Here is a 17,750-nt window from a genome sequence, read left to right on the forward strand (position 1 = left end):
TTCCTTCTTCTAGCCTCTTGTCTCTTCTCTCCCTGCTCTTCTCCCACTTTCCCTGCTTCTCTCTCTTCTCGCCCTGTTCCTCTCCCTCTGCCTTTCTCCCTGGATCTACACTACCTCCCTTGGCGGTTGAACTTTGTAAAGTTAGTGTAGTTTGTATATAAAGTCAACTTTATTAAACATACCTCAGGGAAGCCCCTGGAGTACTCTTTAACTAAGAAGTTAAAGCTGCCAGTCCCTTTCCTCGGATCAAACCTTGTCATCTCCCTTTTTCCCATTTGCCGTATGACCTTAACTCTTCTCCAATGAAAATGTTTCTGATGTGTGTGTGTATATATATATATATATATATATATATATATATATATATATATATATATATATGCGCAATAATCACGAACGAGTGATACAAAAAGCAAAATTACCACAGAGGGAGTTGAGTAATAGCTCTAGGCCTTCCGTGTTGCAATCAACACATCAGGAGCTTGCAATGTTGCAGGAAATCCGTTCATGGGAACAGTTGTATCCATAATAGCGGGACTTCGAGCCAGGAAGGTTGCCGAGTGCCAGGAACATTAGACAGCATATTACACAATATAGACATGCAGCATATACATTGATGAAATTAAGACACATGTGCAACATCTGGGTATCTTTATCGTAGACGTTTCACCATCCAGTGGCTTTATCAATACAAATTCTAGGACATAACTTGAAGACAGTGGAACTATGTACAGAAGATGAGGTAATCAGTCCCTCAACCTTGGAGTAGGTGCGAAGAGCACCATAGTCGTGGAGATTCTGAAGCAGAAGAAAGAAGCCTGGCGCTTATATAGTAACGTCAGGTGTAGTTACTGGTAGGCGGGATTCCCCAGTGGAAGTAGGTCCTTCCCAAAGAGATGGGTTAGTTGTATTGATAAAGCCACTGGATGGCGAAACGTCTACAATAAAGATACCCAGATGTTGCACATGTGTCTTAATTTCATCTTGTCGGTATTATATACCATTCTTGGTATAAACCTTGGTAATAAATACCGACAAGTTGGTGTAGAAAGACACGTAAGGAAACACTATGACATATTTATTAGAAAACGTTTCGGTCCTGGGACCTTGATCACTTCTAACATACAGAGGTAGAAAGACATTATATATATAGGCGGAGAGTGAGATGTGACGCACGTGACCTGAGGAATGTCATAAGAACATAACATAAGAATGGAGGAACACTGCAGAAGGCCCACTGGCCCATGCGAGGCAGGTCCTTATCAAAACAACCTCTGCCTATGATGAGGACGGGTAGACGATGAAATCATGTGACTCCTGTGTTGTTGGGTTGGTGGTGCTTAAGTATCATATATGCCTTTCTACCTCTGTATGTTAGAAGTGATCAAGGTCCCAGGACCGAAACGTTTTCTAATAAATATGTCATAGTGTTTGCTTACGTGTCTTTCTAAACCATACCATTCTTACACAGCATATACATTGTCCCTGCTTACGGGGGTCCCTGCCCCCCCTCCCCCGTGGTCCGGTCCCAGACCAGGCCTATTTGTTTTTTCTGAGCTGGTATAAAAATTGAGTGTGTGCAACGTTACATTGACCATCTGACGTACGTTATTTCACGGTAACCATCTGAGCGTTCGTAAGTAACCATTTGAGCTTGTTACTTTATGGTAACCACCTGAACGTGTGTAACGTCACATTAACCATCTGAGCATGCGTATGTAACCATCTTAGCGTGTGCAAGTAGCCATCTGAGTTTGCGTAACATCACATTAACCATCTTAGCGTGCGTATGTAACCATCTTAGCGTGTGCAAGTAGCCATCTGAGCCATCTTAGCGTGCGTATGTAACCATCTGAGCCATCTTAGCGTGCGTATGTAACCATCTGAGCATGCGTAACGTCACGTTAACCCAGTAAGGGTGTGTAACTTGTTGAGTCAAGTCAGGTAAATAAGGTGTGAGTGGTGTTAGCTTGGTGTAAGCTGGAGGGGTGGTGTTAGCTTGACCAGCCTAACATGTAGCTTCTTCAGGCCTCCATAATGGCTCTTGGACTCTCCTTCCGGTGATGGTGGTGGGCGGCCGGCCCTCCCCGGCACCCACCCCAGTGCTGGCACCCCCGCCCATCCGTGCCCACTGCATGGGGGGCACCTGGCACCACTACCACCACCACCACCAGCAGCACGCCAGCTCTACCCCCGCCACGCCCATGGCCGCCCACACGCCCACACTGCCGCACGGACCCTCGCCCTTGGTGCGGTCAGGTTCAGTGCCAGGGGAGGTGACAGGAGAGGCACAAGATCACTTACCTCCCCTGCGTCTTCCTCGCGCCCCTGACGCAGAGTCGGTAGCGGTGGGCCTGGGTGTGGGCGTGGGCGGGGGTGGGCGTGGCATGTCTCGCTCTGTGTCGGACTCCACGCTGCGGCAGGCGGCGTCGCGTGCGGCGCTACACCTGCCGCTACCAGTCACCTCCCTCATGCACTTCAAGGTACACCACCTCAGCTTCACCTACTGGGGCAGCCTTGTCTTCTCTAACTTCACCTACTTCACATATACACACACAACATTCCAGAAAAACTTCATACATAGTTTCCAGACTAGGTATGATTAAGACCCAAGATGATATAAATATGTAAAATGCTTACCAGTTATTAAACTGAGAGGCAGGGCCAGGAACCATGTCTCAACACTGCTGAATAAATACACGCATGCACATGCACCACTTGCACATGCACTTGTGCACATGCACCACTTGCACACGCACTATTTGCACATGCATACAACACACACATTCAGTAGTTAAGATGCAGGGTCAGGAGCTGTAATTGCAAGCACACACAGGTAAGTGTACATACAGTGAGGGATCAACTCAAGGATTGAAGTGTTGTCAGATAATTGAAGACACGAGAGGAGTAGGGAGAAGAAAAACAGAGAGAGGGACAAGAGAAAATAAAGAGAGATGGAAGACTCAGCAAGGGTAAGTCTGTAGTCAGGACTTAATATTTGCTACCAATGTTACCAGCGTTGTGAAGTGAGGGAGGAGGAGAGTGAGAGTTGTGAAGTGAGGGAGGAGGAGAGTGAGAGTTGTGAAGTGAGGGAGGAGGAGAGTGAGAGTTGTGAAGTGAGGGAGGAGGAGAGTGAGAGTTGTGAAGTGAAGGAGGAGGAGAGTGAGAGTTGTGAAGTGAGGGAGGAGGAGAGTGAGAGTTGTGAAGTGAAGGAGGAGGAGAGTGAGAGTTGTGAAGTGAGGGAGGAGGAGAGTGAGAGTTGTGAAGTGAAGGAGGAGGAGAGTGAGAGTTGTGAAGTGAGGGAGGAGGAGAGTGAGAGTTGTGAAGTGAAGGAGGAGGAGAGTGAGAGTTGTGAAGTGAAGGAGGAGGAGAGTGAGAGTTGTGAAGTGAAGGAGGAGGAGAGTGAGAGTTGTGAAGTGAGGGAGGAGGAGAGTGAGAGTTGTGAAGTGAGGGAGGAGAATGAGAGTGCGAGCAGGAACCGGGAAGGGAGCAACAGGAATTGAAGAAAGCTGTAAGGAGAGAAGGTGCAAGCCAGACTTAGAGGAATGAAAATATGAGAGAGCCAGAGTGCATGATGAATGAAAGTACGAGAGAGCTAGAGTGCATGATGAATGAAAGTACGAGAGAGCTAGAGTGCATGATGAATGAAAGTACGAGAGAGCCAGAGTGCATGATGAATGAAAGTACGAGAGAGCCAGAGTGCATGATGAATGAAAGTACGAGAGAGCCAGAGTGCATGATGAATGAAAGTACGAGAGAGCCAGAGTGCATGATGAATGAATGAAAATACGAGAGAGCTAGAGTGCATGATGAATGAATGAAAGTACGAGAGAGCTAGAGGGCATGATGAATGAATGAAAGAAAGAATTTAGAATAAAAGGAAAACTCACCAGAGGATGAACAGCGTTAATGTGAATGCTGATGAAAGAGGTTGAACTTTCCTGGATTAGCATGGAAGATGGAAATGATGAAGAAATGATGGGGAATCAGCAAGAGACAGGAGGAGGCTGGAGACAGGATCAAGATAATAAAAGAGGAGACAAAATAAAAAAAACATTTAACAGTCTTAAGGTCATTTTAAAGTTAAGGGGGAGTGGAAGAATATACGGGGACAGGTAGGAGTCTCCCTGTAGTTGATTGCTGGGATCATCACTCCATCCTCCCGGCCCCAGACTTGGCCTCCTAGTTAATAAACTCATTAATCACACAGTTTCTTTCTTTACAGTCTGAGAGGTGTTATTACAACTTATTTAAAAGCTTGACTTAGCTACAGCATACCAACAACTGCCCCTCCCATATTAAGATGGAACCCACAACAGTCTGCTTACTCTCGAACCTACTTACTGCTTGATTAACTGGTGACAACAGATGTATGGGGGAACATATCTTTAATTATTATCATATTCTCGAGGAAGGAGGATAAATGTTCTTTGATGCTGGTGAGGGGCTCATGAATATCAAGATAAAACATTCTTGTTGAAGGTTGATGAGGTCAGTGTTGTATAGTGTACCAGACATAATACTAATTTATAAAGTAAAAGGACACAAGTGCAACTAATGGGACATTTTATTGTGGCAACGTTTCGCTCTCCAGGAGCTTTATCAAGCTTGATAAAGCTCCTGGAGAGCTAAACGTTGCCACAATAAAATGTCACATTAGTTGCACTTGTGTCCTTTTACTTTACATATTGTTGGTAATTCTACCAACTTTATTACAATACTAATTTGTATGATAAGGCAACATGAGTGGGAATGGACACCTTCAGTAGTAACTTTCAAACGGCCAGAATGAAGTGGAATATTTAGTAACCTGACAGCAACTGACAAGGCATGGAAAGGTGCCTGACAGTTTGCACTACATAATTGGTAATTTTTCGGTGATTTGAGGATTTCTAGAGTGCAGTGGACAAGAGCTACAGTCTGTTAAACAGGCAGTCAAGGAGGACTGTCATTACATTAATGTTAGAGCACTGACAGGTGGATGAATAAAGCCACTGCATAGTGAAACATCTTCACAATAAAGACAGGTGTTGAACATATGTTTTATTCAATCAACATAGTCAGAAACCTTAATCAAAGCTTTGCTGCGAGAATAGAAAACAAACAAAATTAATCAGTGGTTGTGCGACAGGCATCACTCACGTTAACATTAAAGACTGAGAAGAATATGCAGAGAAAACAGATATATAGTAGCAAATAGGAGAGGACATGCAAAATAAGTAAGAGCAGAAGAACATGGAAAACATACAGAAAAGGAAGGACAATTTGTAAAGACAAAGTAACGAAGACACAGATTCAAAGTTCCTGCAGTGCCACGTAAGACATGGAAGGCAAACTAATAAATGAGGCACTGGAAATGTGCGAAGAACTGAATAGAAGGTTAAAAAATGTTTTCAGGGGGAACTTGGAAGGAAGGAAAAAGGATAAACAACAGAGGTTGAATGAAATTTGCACAGCAGGAAAAGAGATAGTGGATGTACATGCTCACTTTCCACCTGCCACTATCACTTTGCCTTGCATGATGCACACCTCCACTATCAAGGGGCAGTGCTACACCCATGACACTGACATTACACCTACAATTGTAAATACGCCTACAGTACCTAATGTGTTCCACATTGGGCTCACAGTGGCCTCACCGTACAATCCAAGAGCGGTTTTGGTAGCTGCCTTCCTTAAAAAAAAAAACTGCTGTCCTTCTCTGGTTGGAGAGGTGCTACCTTTCTTGTGGGTGCAACATGGCATGCAATCAATCTGGTTGCATGCCATGGCTCATAAGGTGAAGCATAAGGATACTTCCTTATACCCATTGCTCATGTTTGCCTAGTATTAAATAGGTATGTATTTGTAAGTCGACAGTTCAGTTGGTTGAAAGATGGTCTTGGGTGGCTTTTGTTGCAATAAATCAGTACTGTTCCTACAAAAGTTCACTTTATAATCATTCAGAACAGATTGAAACTTTTTTTTTTTTTTTTTAAACAAGTCGGCTGTCTCCCACCGAGGCAGGGTGACCCAAAAAAGAAAGGAAATCCCCAAAAAGAAAATACTTTCATCATTCAACACTTTCACCTCACTCACACATAATCACTGTTTTTGCAGAGGTGCTCAGAACACAACAGTTTAGAAGCATATACGTATAAAGATACACAACATATAGGGTCTTAAATTTGTGGGTCTGTCATAAATATGTGATGATATTCCTGTAACTTGTTTTACAAGTTCTCTAACCTTCCAAGCCGGAACTGAGGTCAAACTTGATTGACTGCCTGATTTTTCCAGACTGTTTTTGCTAGTGACCCATAGGCCAGTGCTGTACAGCCATTACAACTTGGCTGATCTGTCACATGCAACATGTAGTAATGGTAGTAGGATGAACAGGCAGCAACATTAAGTGAAACACACAACAAGGCCAAGTTTTTACTGTAAATAAAATATCAATCGAAAACCTTACCAGAAAGTCCCATGGTAACATCCATTGTCCAAAAGACTGCAACTTGCTGCCAGTACTGTCAGAAATATTGCTGAAACTCAGGTAGAAGTTTTTCAGATTAAGTTGGACAACTATCTCCTGCAAGTGCTTGATCAGCCAGGTTGTAAAGACTATTTAGGCCTGCGGGCCACTAGCACAAATACCCTGATTGACTAGGCAGTCAACAGAAATGCCTGGTCTCGGGCCAAGATGCAAGGGTAGAATGATACAAACCAGTTATAAGTAGTGTATATCACCACCACTCATAAGTAGCAGCAGGCATTCTCATCACTGGTGTGTAGTGATGTACATAAAAAAAAAAAAATGAAAATTTTCTCTCTCAATGGCCCCAGCATCACTGCCGAGAAATTGTCTCAGAGCTTAAAAACTCGTCAGGAAAATGGAGTGATGGGCAAGACCGGCATGGCCTCGCTTTATACCATGCCCACATAGAGGTTGCTTGGTCTAGATTAGTGGTTCTTAACCAGGGATACCTGTACCTCCTGGGAATACAAAGAAAGCAAAGCTGAAGTTATGAGAATGAACTATATTAGCTGAACACCTTTATGCAAGGAAGAGGAGTAAAACACCGCTAGGGAAAACTTGTTAGCGTTCACACAAAAACTTACAATTTGCGTAAACCACATTTGGAACAGAAATTTTACTTATTTGCCTTCACTCGACAAAGCTACTGGTGTGGAAGAAGCGCTGTCTATCGTGACTGAGTTTAAACATCATTTGCAGGAACTGATTCAGTCTTTCCGATGTTACTTTTACTAAGAGGGAGGTTACTGTGGCTCTGGGTTGGAGATGGAACCCATTTATTTTATATCTGTGGTGAATGGTTTTGAAAACCGACAAGTTGAAGAATTGAGACACTTGTGCAACACATGGGAATCTTTATTGAAGAAATGTTTTGCCACACAGTGACTTCATCAGTTCAATAAAGATTCCCATGTGTTGCACAAGTGTATCAATTCTTCATCTATTTTATATCTGTATTCAATGGATGATAGTGATATAATGGAAGATGTTCTTGTGGAACTGAAGGCTAATGAAGGAATCCAAGTGGGATTTGAATCAGTCAATGATAGTAGAAAATTTAGGGTTCACACATCTTCAAATGTTGTCTCAGCAGTATAAACTTTTGAGGTTCTCATGCTGTTTGTCCATTACCTACTGTGTGAGTCACCTTTTCCAACACTTGTGCACACAAAAGCAAAGGCTGGAAACTGTTTTGCTGCAAGTGATGACATGTGTGTGGCTATTTATAAAAAAAATCATTTTCACAAATGAATGTCAACAACAAAAGAGCCACGAAGACAAATGTGCTATTTTCTGTTTATAATTGAAAGTATACAAGTTCTTATTCATGACTGTGTTAGTGATCTATTTCACCTTTGTATTTGTTTATGCTGTAAAAATAAGAGGTTGTATGAAAGAAATTAAAGTTTTAATTAAGTCATTTATGATGGGATATGAAAAGAAATAAGACAGTGAAGGTATACTCTCACTTAAGAGGGTTAGGAACTATTGATTTTGTAATACCTAGGTATCTGGCATCACCCAGGTAATGATACCCTGCTATCTAGTGATTATTTGAAGTATCATATCTTAGTATTTCTTATTGGAAACTTAACTTGTTAAAGAAGATTCATAGAATTTTTTTTTTAAGTCAAAATGCTATTTAATTTCGTCAGTAACATTTTTTGTCCATAATTAAAATGTGACAGGGTAGTACAGTACTATTAATTTTAATATTTAAGGCAGAATGAACAAGCTGATTACTATCAAAATGGTATACAATACTGACAGGTTGGTAGGTAAGACACATGGGCAACAGTTAGGCAACTTTATTCCGAAACGTTTTGCCTACACAGCAGACTCCATTAGTCGAGTACAGAAAGTAGACAGAAGCAGTAGAGATGTGAAGACGATGTAAAGATGCCTAACTGTTGCCTATGTGTCTTACCATGCTGACTACTACTAGTACTACCATAAACAAGCTGACCACTACTAGTACTACCATAAACAAGCTGACAACTGCTAGTACTACCATAAACAAGCTGACCACTACTAGTACTACCATAATAAGCTGACTACTATTAATACTACTACTTATAGGTAAAGTGATTTCTTATTTTTGTTGTCTTGCAGAAAGAGCTGAGTTTGGTGCGTCGTGGTACTCGAGTACCAGGTCAGAGGAAGAGCTTCATAGCCACTACCTCTCCAACACTGCCACGATGCCACTCTCCTCTCAGTCAGAGTAAGTGTCTGCCTCATGTTCACCTCTTGTCTACCTCATGTTCACCTCATGTCTACCTCATGTTCCCAACACTGCCACCACCTTTATATTTGTTCCACTCTTCCTCATTACTTCCACTATTTCCCCCTTACTTCTGCCACCTCCCCATTGCTTCTGCCACTTCCCCATTGCTTCTGCCACTCCCCATTACTTCTACCATCTCCTCATTACTTCCACCACCTCCCCATTATTTTCACTACCATCACCATTACTTCCACTGCCATCACCATCAGACCTGATTAAGTGGTTTCACTTCACTTTGTATTGTTCCAGGCTTATATTTCTATATTTTATTAGTAAGGACCTGTAATTGTCTTGTTTTATTTTATCTGTGTGGATTGATTACACCTTTTTTTTCACTCATTTAGGATTATGGTGGGAGACGGCCGACTTGTTGAAAAAAAAAAAAAAAAAAAAAATTATATAATATGATACAATGTCACTAAGTGCAAATTGCTGATGCAACAGGTAGTCCTATGGAATCCCCGCGGAACATGTCCCCACTCCAACACTTCGCTTTCGCCCCAGTGAAGAGTCGTGACGGGCGCCGCTGGTCTGTGGCATCCTTGCCCTCCTCTGGTTATGGCACCACACCTGGCTCCTCTAACGTCTCTGTGAGTTATCGAATGCCAGTTAATCCGAGCAAGTTGTGGTGTTGTCCAATATTATTATTGTAAAAGCTGTGGTTATGGGTGTTCCTTGACTAACATTCTGGTGAACCTATCGTTAGTTGAAAATATCTTAAGTTGAATATAAGATGATAAATAAATAAATAAATATATTACTATCACTGTATAAGTAAATAAATAAATAATTACTCTAAATAACAGTATCAGTACTGTATAATACTGTACAGTACTGTACTAGTACTGTGCAATACTGTACAGTACTGTACAGTACTGTACTAGTACTGTACAATACTGTACAGTACTGTACTAGTACTGTACAATACTGTACTGTACAGTACTGTACTAGTACTGTACTAGTACTGTACTACTAGTACTGTACTAGTACTGTACTACTAGTACTGTACTAGTACTGTACTACTAGTACTGTACTAGTACTGTACTACTAGTACTGTACTAGTACTGTACTAGTACTGTACTAGTACTGTACTAGTACTGTACTAGTACTGTACTAGTACTGTACTAGTACTGTACTAGTACTGTAGTACTGTACTAGTACTGTACTAGTACTGTACTAGTACTGTACTAGTACTGTACTAGTACTGTACTAGTACTGTACTAGTACTGTACTAGTACTGTACTAGTACTGTACTAGTACTGTACTAGTACTGTACTAGTACTGTACTAGTACTGTACAATACTGTACAGTACAAAAAAAGTTTTGCACCATCATAAAGTTGAAAAGTTGTAAGTCGAACCATCGTAAAGTGAGAAGCATGTGACTGGTAATGTCTGCTTTGATGCTGATGGTTGTGTATAGCACTGTTTGGATCCTAATGTGTTAATAGGGGTGATCCAGCAGAAACTGGATATCTACCAACAACATGTGTCAGGTCAGTCAGGTTATGATGGCTATGTAGCAGTTGGCATTGTAATCTGGCCTCAAGATATGCTTTAACCCCATCACTGTCAGAAGGCCGGAAATTATTAAAAGTGCCGACAATGTTAGCATTTAAAATAAAAAAGAATAATTTTTTCCTCTGAAATGGTAGAGTATCTTAAGGTGATGCCAAAAATATGTTATTTGATGAATACTTAAGAAACTGCACAGGTGCGAAGTTAGTGGTCTGGGCACAATTTATGCTTTGGCAATTTTTCCCCATTTGAATCCTGTTTTAAGCCAATTCCATTGTCACTTCAACCAAATTCTTGGCTAATTGACTGAGCACAATAAATTCCCCATTTAACTATTAGAATTACTTTATAAGTGCACAATTTGAGAGTCCTAAATAAACATTGGACATTTCAGCTACTTCCTCTCCATTTTGTATTCATTATCACACAAAAAAATTGTGATTTACCTCGTTTCTTGGATCATAAAATATAACCAGGATTGGTCATGGTTTACAGCATCCCAATAATTGATCAAGACATGTAAAAACCCATCAAACAGACTTGGGGTGCAGGAGGGAACTCTTATGTCTTCAAGGAAATCATAAAAAATTGATTATTTCCACTAATTTGAGCCTGATTTCAATCTACTTCCAGTTCTGAAACCAACCAAAATCATCAGTGTTTCGGTAGCTTGCCTTCTGTTCTATCAAATGATACCAAGAAACGCCAATAAAACCATGAAAACCATCCTATAAAACATCTCAAATTCACTGTTTTAAACCAAACACAAGATCAGAGGTTGGCTTTTGTCATCATGCAGTGCATGGGGCAGCAATTTTTGCATACTGTGCACATTCACTACATAGACTCTCATGTCTAGGCCAAAATTTATTACTCACAGCTTTTCATAGGGAGCTGAGCTCAAAATGTAGATCTACCTAAGTGACCCTTGGTATCAGTAACATATGTAGATCTACCTAAGTGACCCTTGGTATCAGTAACATATGTAGATCTACCTAAGTGACCCTTGGTATCAATAACCTAGTTCTACCTAGATGATCCTGGCATCAGTAACATAGATCTACCTAGGTGACCCTGGCATCAGTAACATAGCTCTACGCAAGTCAGGGATTCTTAACTTTACCTCCCTCGTTAATCCCATCGGCTTGATGTGTTTCTCCATTTACCCCCTTACTTCCATACAAAAAAATATCGCCATCATAAAGGAACAGAAAAACAAGAAGGTCAGTAAATTTTAATTGAATTATTATTCAGTTATCAGGTACATCAAATATTTATTCCTTGCCATGCAATTTTTTACCCCCAAGGGGTAAATTTACCCCTGGTTGAGAATCACTGACCAAGTGGCCCTGGCATCAAGAACGTAGATCTGTATACAAGACAGTGAAAGGATTAAGAGTAGGGCTCACAAAATCAGTTATAGGACTTGATCCTCTAAGTGAAAACTCGTATACAGTACTGTAATTGGTAAAATGTTGGTAGTAGTAATATCAGGTAAATTTTCTGGTAGTTCACTAGAATTAACTTAGTATATAGTATAAATATTAGATTGCCATTTCATAATAAATATTGGCAAAGTGTTTTAGACACAGGTAGGGCCCCGCTTATATAGCAGGTTAAGTTCCGCAACTACTGTGAAGTGAAATGTAGCACGCACGCCAAGGGGAGGGTTCACTTTCAAATTTATGTAAAAGCCTGATAGCATGTTTACACTATCATATATCCAGGAGAATTCTCGTGTCCATGGATTCGATTTCCACAGTTTCAGTTATCTGCGGTGTACGTAGCCCAAAAATATTAAATGGAAAATTCCAGAAATAATCGATTCATAAGTTTTAAACTACACTGGACCCCCAAGTTTCGTGATTAATCCGTTCCAGAGAGCCCGCCGAAGGTCGAAATTCACGAAACTCGAAATTGTTTTCCCCATAAGAAATAATGGGAATAGAATTAATCCGTTTCAGACACCCAAAAATATTAAAATAAAAAATCAAGTACATGCATTTAAAATAAATAATAATAACATTACACTTACCTTTACTGAAGACTTCTGCGTGGATGGAAGACGGGAGGAGGGGATAGGAGGAAGGTGTACACTATTTTTTGGAAGGAGAATCTCCTTCCATTAGGACTTCAGGTGTGAAGTCCATATCTGGGGTTACTTCCCTTCTTCTTTTAATGCCACTGGGACCAGCTTGAGAGTCACTGGACCCCTGTTGCACAAAATATCTGTCCAGAGAGATCTGTTTCTGGCGTTTCTTTAAGATTTCCCTGAAGTGGGACACAACATTGTCATTGTACATGTTGCCAATACGGCCTGCAACAGCTTTGTTAGGGTGAAGTTCATCCATAAATGTTTGCACTTCAGTCCACTTTCCACAAATGTCCTTAATTAATCTTTGAAGAAGGCACCTTCCTCCATCTCTCTTCCTCCTCCTCTGCAGCAGTTTCCTGAGCTGTGATCTCTTGCTGTTGCAGATGAAGCTCTTGCAGCTCTTCAGTGGTTAGCTCTTCCCTGTGGTCCTCCACCAACTCTTTCACATCCTCACCACTCACCTCTAACCCCAGGGACATCCCCAATGCCACAATAGTTTCCACAACTGGCATAGGTTCCTTAGGGTCAGCCACAAACCCTTCAAAATCCCTCTCTCGTACACAATCTGGCCACAAATTTCTCCAAGCAGAGTTCAAAGTCCTGGAAGTCACTCCCTCCCAAGACTTACCTATAAGGTTTATGCAATGGAGGATATTAAAGTGACCTTTCCAGAACTCTCTTAGGGTCAATTCAGTGTCTGAGGTCACTTCAAAGCACTTCTGAAACTGCTTTGGTGTCGAGTTTTTTGAAGTTTGAAATGACCTGCTGGTCCATGGGCTGGAGGAGAGGAGAGGTATTAGGAGGCAAGAACTTCTCCGTGATGAAAATAAACTCCTCCACTATTTGGTCTTCCAAGTCTGGAGGATGAACAGGAGCATTGTCCATTACCAGGAGGCACTTGAGTGGCAATTTATTTTCCAGGAGGTATTTCTTCACACTGGGGCCAAACACTTCATTAAACCAGTCTAGGAAAATTCCCCTTGTGACCCATGCCTTACTGTTAGCCTTCCACATCACACACAAGTTACTCTTGGCGACACTATTTCTTGAACACTCTGGGATTTTCAGAGTGATACACCAGTAAAGGCTTCACTTTAAAATCCCCACTAGCATTACTACAAAACATGAGAGTAAGCCTGTCTTTCGTAGGCTTGTGTCCTGGGAGTGCCGCTTCCTCCTGTGTGATGTAGGTCCTCTTTGGCATTTTCTTCCAGAAGAGGCCTGTTTCGTCACAATTAAACACTTGCTGGGGTTTGAATTCTCCAGTGTCTACACACTCCTTAAACTCTTGTACAAACTTCTCAGCTGCTTTTTTGTCAGAACTGGCAGCCTCACCATGCCTTATCACACTGTGAATGCCACTACGCTTCTTAAATCTCTCAAATCAACCTTTGCTGGCCTTAAAATCACAAGCATCACCACTTGTTGCAGGCATGTTCTTTACGAGATCATCATGCAACTGCCTTGCCTTTTCACATATTATCGACTGCGTAACACTATCTCCTGCTAACTGTTTTTCGGTAATCCACACCAACAATAACCTCTCCACTTCTTCGAGGATTTGTGATCTCCTTTTTGTCAGCATATCCACCCCTTTCGCAACAACAGCACACTTTATTTCCTTTCCTTTCGCCATGATCGAAGTGATGGTTGAATGGGGCTTGCCATACATCCTGGCAAGCTCTGTAACACGCACTCCACTCTAATATTTTTCAATGATTTCCTTTTTGATTTCGATCGTGTTCCTCACTTTCTTTACCAAAGGGCTTGCACTAGCTTTCCTTGGGCTCATGGTGACTTATTTAGCAATTGTAATCACAAAAAACAATGGATTATTACGTATGAACCCACAGGGTGATGGTCACGTGTTGGTAAACAATGGCACACTGAGCATGAATGGCGTGGGAGACTGGCTTTGTGTGCGCGGTGACGGGTGGATGGGTACCGGACGGTCGCTGAAACACAAGTTTTTTCACGAAACTCGAGGCCAAATTTTTCAAAAAAAAAACTCGCCAAAGGTCGAATTTCACGAAAGTCGAGGCTGCCGAAACTCGAGGGTCCACTGTACTTGCTATTCTGAGTAACATGGTGAAATCTTCCCGCTTTGTCGCACTCGGTACATGACTCGTCTCTTTGTCGTCTGTACCCGCACTGGCCCGCTTTACTTGCATCCAGTTAGCCTCATGTTCTTGCTGTCCACATTCATTGCCACATTATTGCAGTGTTATGAAAATAACTGTTAATTTTGCTTAATAATGGGCCCTAAGCACAAAAGTACAGTAGTTTTATTGTGCGTACTTTATCAGTTAAATTTTAGGTATGTATATAAACAAAAAAGACTTTGTTTAGGGTTTGCTACTATCTGCAGTTTCGGGCATCCGAGATAGGTCTTAAACATATCACCTGTGGATATAGAGGAATGGAGGACTAATTTACAATACACACATTACTCTTAAAATATTTTCATCCTTAGCGTATAGTGAGTGGTGAATATATTTATTATAGGAAGCCTGAATAAATGAAGAATGAGTATAATTGAAATTTGCTGCATTAGCAAAATGCAGTAAAACAGGGCTGCCTGTATACATTGTTGATTCTGAAGGGCAGAGAGAATAAAATGGCATAATATTTCATTAATAAGCATCATTACCAGTATTGATAAATCTGTGCATAGTGTAAATATTACCAAGTTTGAATCTATTAAACATGAAATGATATCTTCCACTGGGTGTTGATTGAAATGTAAAGGAGGAAAAAAGCTTTCTCTTTGCTTTTTTTTCATTTAATGACTGAAGTGATGAAGTACTGTATTATCTTCAACAGTCACAATGCTCCAGCCAAGAAAGACTCCACCAGATAGGGGGACAAGTGGGTGTAAGTGGTGGTAATGGATCAGTAGGTGTTGGCACTCCATCCAACGTAGGTTCTCCAGCTGTAGATGAAGTTCGGCATGCTCACATGCGCCATTTTTCCTCTGGGGAGAGTAACCCCTCCATTGACGAAGATGGCCGCCGTTCTCCAATGAATCGACCACGATCACGGTCTTTGAGGTGAGTTTAATAATTTCTAATTGTTTTGTGTACCTAACGATGATTTTTAACACTCCCTCTTGTATGATGTGTTGGTAGCCATTAACAACAAAAACCACAATGAATAAGGGGATAGTAGAACAGTTATATGAATATTGTTCAATATTCACTGGTTACTCTTAACAGATGTTTCATAGCATTGCATAAAATTGAAATACAGTATTATGAAAACACACAAGGTACAGTAAGGTACAGTACCATGTTTATTCTTTAAATGTTTACAGTACATGTCATTTATCAGATTTTTTAAGGGAATTTTTTTTTAAAGTTTGAAGTGAGAGCAAGGAACCTGAAGTCACAGTTAGACATGATAGTTTCACTAGGTGTGATAATTTACACAAAATTTTGGTGCCTAATTTCCACCCTGACAAACCTTTGTCTCGTTAAAATATTCAGAAGCATTGTATTTTTTAAATAATAAAGTTCTGGAATTTTTATGGACTGAATGAATTAAGAGTAACTGGAAACTACAATTAGCCGAGTTTTTCAAATTTACTGCTAATGAGTTTCTCAAACACTGAAACATTTTAATAACAAGTTAGTGTAGAATTCAGTTTACACTACAATTTGTGCTGAACGACCCACAATGGTTTGTTGCTTGATACAGATATACATATGTATGTACATGTGCCCCAAATACCTTACCTTTGATATACATTTGATGTACTCGGAGAGCTTTTCGACTCCCAGAGCCTGGCCATGGTCCAGGCTCGTCTGGTGCTTTACTTCTCAACCAGGCTATTGCTGTGGGTGGTCCACTGACCCATATACCCATCACAGCCTGGTTGATTTGGCACTTGGTGAAGTATAGTACTTGTCCAGTTTCCTCTTGAAGACTTCTATACTTGTTCCAGCAGTGTTTCTGATATCTCCAGATGAGATGTTAAATAGTCTTTGATTATGAATGTTCATTCAGTGTTCCCTTATTGTGCCAACAGTGCCCCTTCTTTATTGTGCTCATGGTACCTCTGCTTTTCACTTGGTTTATTTTTCATTTCTTCCCATATTTCTCACTCCAGTATGTTGCAATGTGCAGATTTGGGACAAGGCCCTCAAGTACTTTTGAGGTACCGTATCTCGTGGCTTGTTAGACGCATTTTTTTTCCATAAAATGTCTCCAAAAACCACCCTACGTCCTATAAACTGAAGGTTAGTGATGGGAGCTATAAGGTTGGGATGTGGGGTGGGCTGTAGTTCTCCCAGTTATGTCTGATACCTAGACACTGAAACTAAAACAAGTCTTATAAGCTACTTCTTTTAACTCTTTGAGGGTCAAGAGGCCCTCTCCCAAACTTGTTCTCAGGGTCGAAAGTTTTTTGGGAAAAAAAAAAAAATCTCTTATGAAATGATAGAGAATCTTTTTCCGATCATAATGACACCAAAAGTATGAAATTTGATGGAAAACTTACGGAATTATGCTTTCACGAAGTTAGCGGTCTCAAAGTGAGTGATTTCGCCCATTTTCAGCCCTATTTTCAGCCAATTCCAATATTGCAGTTGACTAAAATCATTGCTATTTCCCTAGAACTCCATTTGTTCTATTGATTGAGTACAAAAATCCGCCCATTTACCGATTTCAACTACCTAATAAAGTGGTCAGAAATTGGCAATTTGGGCAATTTTACACAAATTTCAAAAGATGCCAATTTCAAAATACGGTCCAGAATAAACAAGACCGACATTCCTGGCACTAAAATAACATTTTATCTGCTCATTAGTCATGTCTCTAGGCCCCTCTTATATTACTTTTGCTTTCCATTTTGAATTTCACAGAAAATAGAAGGTTTTCTGTCATGTATACTACTACTACATCATTGTAAAAAGGTATAAATATTATCAGTGCACTTGTGAAAGAATATTAGACTCGCCAGTTGACGTGTATTGGACGCATGGCTTGATTTGTTTACTCTTGAACATCGGCAAAAATCAATCATTTCTGCTACTTTGAGCTCAATTTCAAGGTACTTGGCATCATGAAACCAATCAAAATCAGCTCTAATTCTGTAATATATCTTCCATTCTATCAAATGAGACCAAGGATACAAGAATACAGCCATAAATACCATACGAAAATACACTAGAAAGTAGCTGTTTTAAACCAAAAACACAGTCGAAGTTTTTTTTTTCTCATTATGCACAGCATGCTTCAGGATTTTTTTTATGCTGCGCATACTGACCACACAGACCCATTCTTTCATATGTAGGCCTGCCAGCTTTCTTCCACTAGGTTTGAAGGCACTAGAATTTAGGT

At 40.7% G+C, this 17,750-nt stretch overlaps 1 protein-coding gene across 14 annotated transcripts in view; it reads left to right on the top strand.

Moving 5' to 3' along the window:
* Positions 1 to 17,750, top strand: part of dop (microtubule-associated serine/threonine (MAST) protein kinase dop) — a 227,401-nt gene that overhangs the window by 127,682 nt on the left and 81,969 nt on the right. For 11 of the 14 annotated variants that reach the window (XM_070104302.1, XM_070104307.1, XM_053800069.2 and 8 more), the window contains exons 2-5: positions 2,029 to 2,483; positions 8,627 to 8,735; positions 9,243 to 9,388; positions 15,234 to 15,460. In XM_070104302.1, coding sequence (XP_069960403.1) covers positions 2,064 to 2,483; positions 8,627 to 8,735; positions 9,243 to 9,388; positions 15,234 to 15,460 — 902 coding nt within the window. In that variant the 5' untranslated portion in view covers positions 2,029 to 2,063. The remainder of the gene's footprint in view (positions 1 to 2,028; positions 2,484 to 8,626; positions 8,736 to 9,242; positions 9,389 to 15,233; positions 15,461 to 17,750) is intronic. The other 3 variants (XM_070104310.1, XM_070104312.1, XM_070104311.1) reach the window with 1 other exon arrangement.

This window comes from Cherax quadricarinatus, chromosome 91 (genome assembly GCF_038502225.1).
Source record: "Cherax quadricarinatus isolate ZL_2023a chromosome 91, ASM3850222v1, whole genome shotgun sequence".
NCBI classification, from domain to species: Eukaryota; Metazoa; Arthropoda; class Malacostraca; order Decapoda; family Parastacidae; genus Cherax; species Cherax quadricarinatus.